Source organism: Hyaena hyaena, unplaced genomic scaffold (assembly GCF_003009895.1).
Source record: "Hyaena hyaena isolate Hyena2069 unplaced genomic scaffold, ASM300989v1 scaffold_220, whole genome shotgun sequence".
NCBI classification, from domain to species: domain Eukaryota; kingdom Metazoa; phylum Chordata; class Mammalia; order Carnivora; family Hyaenidae; genus Hyaena; species Hyaena hyaena.
The window spans coordinates 1583650-1585384 of NW_024080852.1; the positions used below are offsets into that span (position 1 = coordinate 1583650).

The 1735-nt window shown below is 45.5% G+C and overlaps 1 protein-coding gene across 1 annotated transcript; it reads right to left on the bottom strand.

Moving 5' to 3' along the window:
- Positions 1–353: 353 nt before the first annotated feature.
- LOC120239001 (olfactory receptor-like protein OLF3) lies at positions 354–1307 on the bottom strand. The gene has a single exon (XM_039243080.1). The coding sequence runs from the start codon at positions 1305–1307 to the stop codon at positions 354–356; it is 954 nt and encodes a 317-aa protein (XP_039099011.1).
- Positions 1308–1735: the final 428 nt, after the last annotated feature.

Sequence of the window (1735 nt, forward strand, 5' to 3'; positions counted from 1 at the left end):
AGTAGACCAAGGTAAGATCCACGATTATGTCCATGATTACAAACAATATGACGAATCAAAACAGTAAATGTTTCTTCTTATTACCCTCAGGCCACATGAATGGAGACCGAGGAAGTGTGGGAAGTTCTGTTACTGTAGTGCTTAACTCCACTGTACATGCTGCTGTGACATAAAAATACACCCTCAGCCCACACCCAAACCTAGCCACTCAACTGCCTACCCAGCATCACCAGGGCATGTATCAGAATCTCCTTCCTGGTTGCCAGGGCAATGCAGGTGATGCCTGCCGTATCTGAATTAAGTGGGAGGAAACACAGGCAAAACTCCTTTCTCTAGATGATGCACAGGATTCATCAAGTTGCCAGCTTCGACGTTAATCCAGAAAATTGCCCTAGTAGTTTCTGCCAGGCCCCCTTCACCTCCTTATTCCTTACGCTATAAATCATGGGATTCAACATGGGTGTCAAAACGGCATAGAAAAGAGAGATCAGCTTCTCCTGAAGGACAGAGGGGTTGGAGCGGGGCTGGATGTAAGTGAAAATGGCCATGCCATAGCACAGGACAACCACTGTGAGGTGAGATGCACAGGTGTGGAAGGCTTTCTTTCTGCCCTCTGTGGACTGGATCTTCAAGATGGTGGAGATGATCTGGATGTAGGACAAGAGAACCAGGAAGAAGGGTGTCATCAGCAAGACGATGCTAGAAACCATGATCGCGATCTCATTGGAGGAGGTGTCCACACAGGCCAGTCTGACCACAGCTAGGAGTTCACAGGATATGTGATCAATATACTTGTTTGTGCACATGGGCAGCTGAAAGGTGATGATGGTCTGCATGAGAGAGTTGATTGAACCACTGGCCCAGGATGTGATGGCCAACCTCATACAGAGCCCTCCGTGCATGATGACCGAGTATCGCAGGGGGTCACACACAGCCACATAGCGGTCGTAGGCCATCACTGCCAGTAGAGCAAACTCTATCCCACCCAAGCCTAGGGAGAAAAATAACTGGGCTGCACAGCTCACAAAAGGGATTGCTTTATGTTCTGTAAGAAAATGCGCCAGCATCTGAGGAACAATGCTTGTGGCATAAGAGACGTCAACAAGGGAGAGGTTGGTGAGAAAGAAGTACATGGGGGTGTGGAGTCGGCTGTCCAGTCTGATCAGAAGAACAATGAGGAAGTTCCCCAGCACTGTCACCATGTATATGGTCATGAAGAGGACAAAGAAGAAGACCTGTGTGTCCCAGTCACTGGACAGGCCAAGGAGAATAAACTCTCTCACCCATGTCTGGTTACCTGTTCCCATTTAAAATTGTGAAGATTATTAATCTGCAGAGAGAGTCAGAAACAACAGAAATGAATCCAAGAAGTATAAAGATAACTTTTTATGAGTTAATATTATATACAATTGGTCAGCCTTATCTAGATGTTTCAGACCATTTGTGGGCCAAGATGACAGGCTTTACTCCAACATAAATCTATTCTGTACCAGAGACAGTCCAGCACCTTTATAAAAAGATGTGAGGTGGTCTCAGAAATACCCAGTTAAATCCTCAAGATAATGCAGTGCAATTTTAGGAGCTCACAGCTTTACCAACTTACCTCAGATTGAGAGTCAGGGTAGCTTGGTAGGTGATAGTAGTGGGCAAAATGGCAAACAATGAAAAAAAATCTGAAAAGTTACAAAAACTTGATGATTACAGCTTTGTAATAGAGGCTAAAGTCTGGGATGGT

Bases quoted from the DNA above. Each gene is read 5' to 3' on its own strand.
- LOC120239001 (XM_039243080.1), bottom strand. From the start codon at position 1,307: ATGGGAACAGGTAACCAGACATGGGTGAGAGAGTTTATTCTCCTTGGC.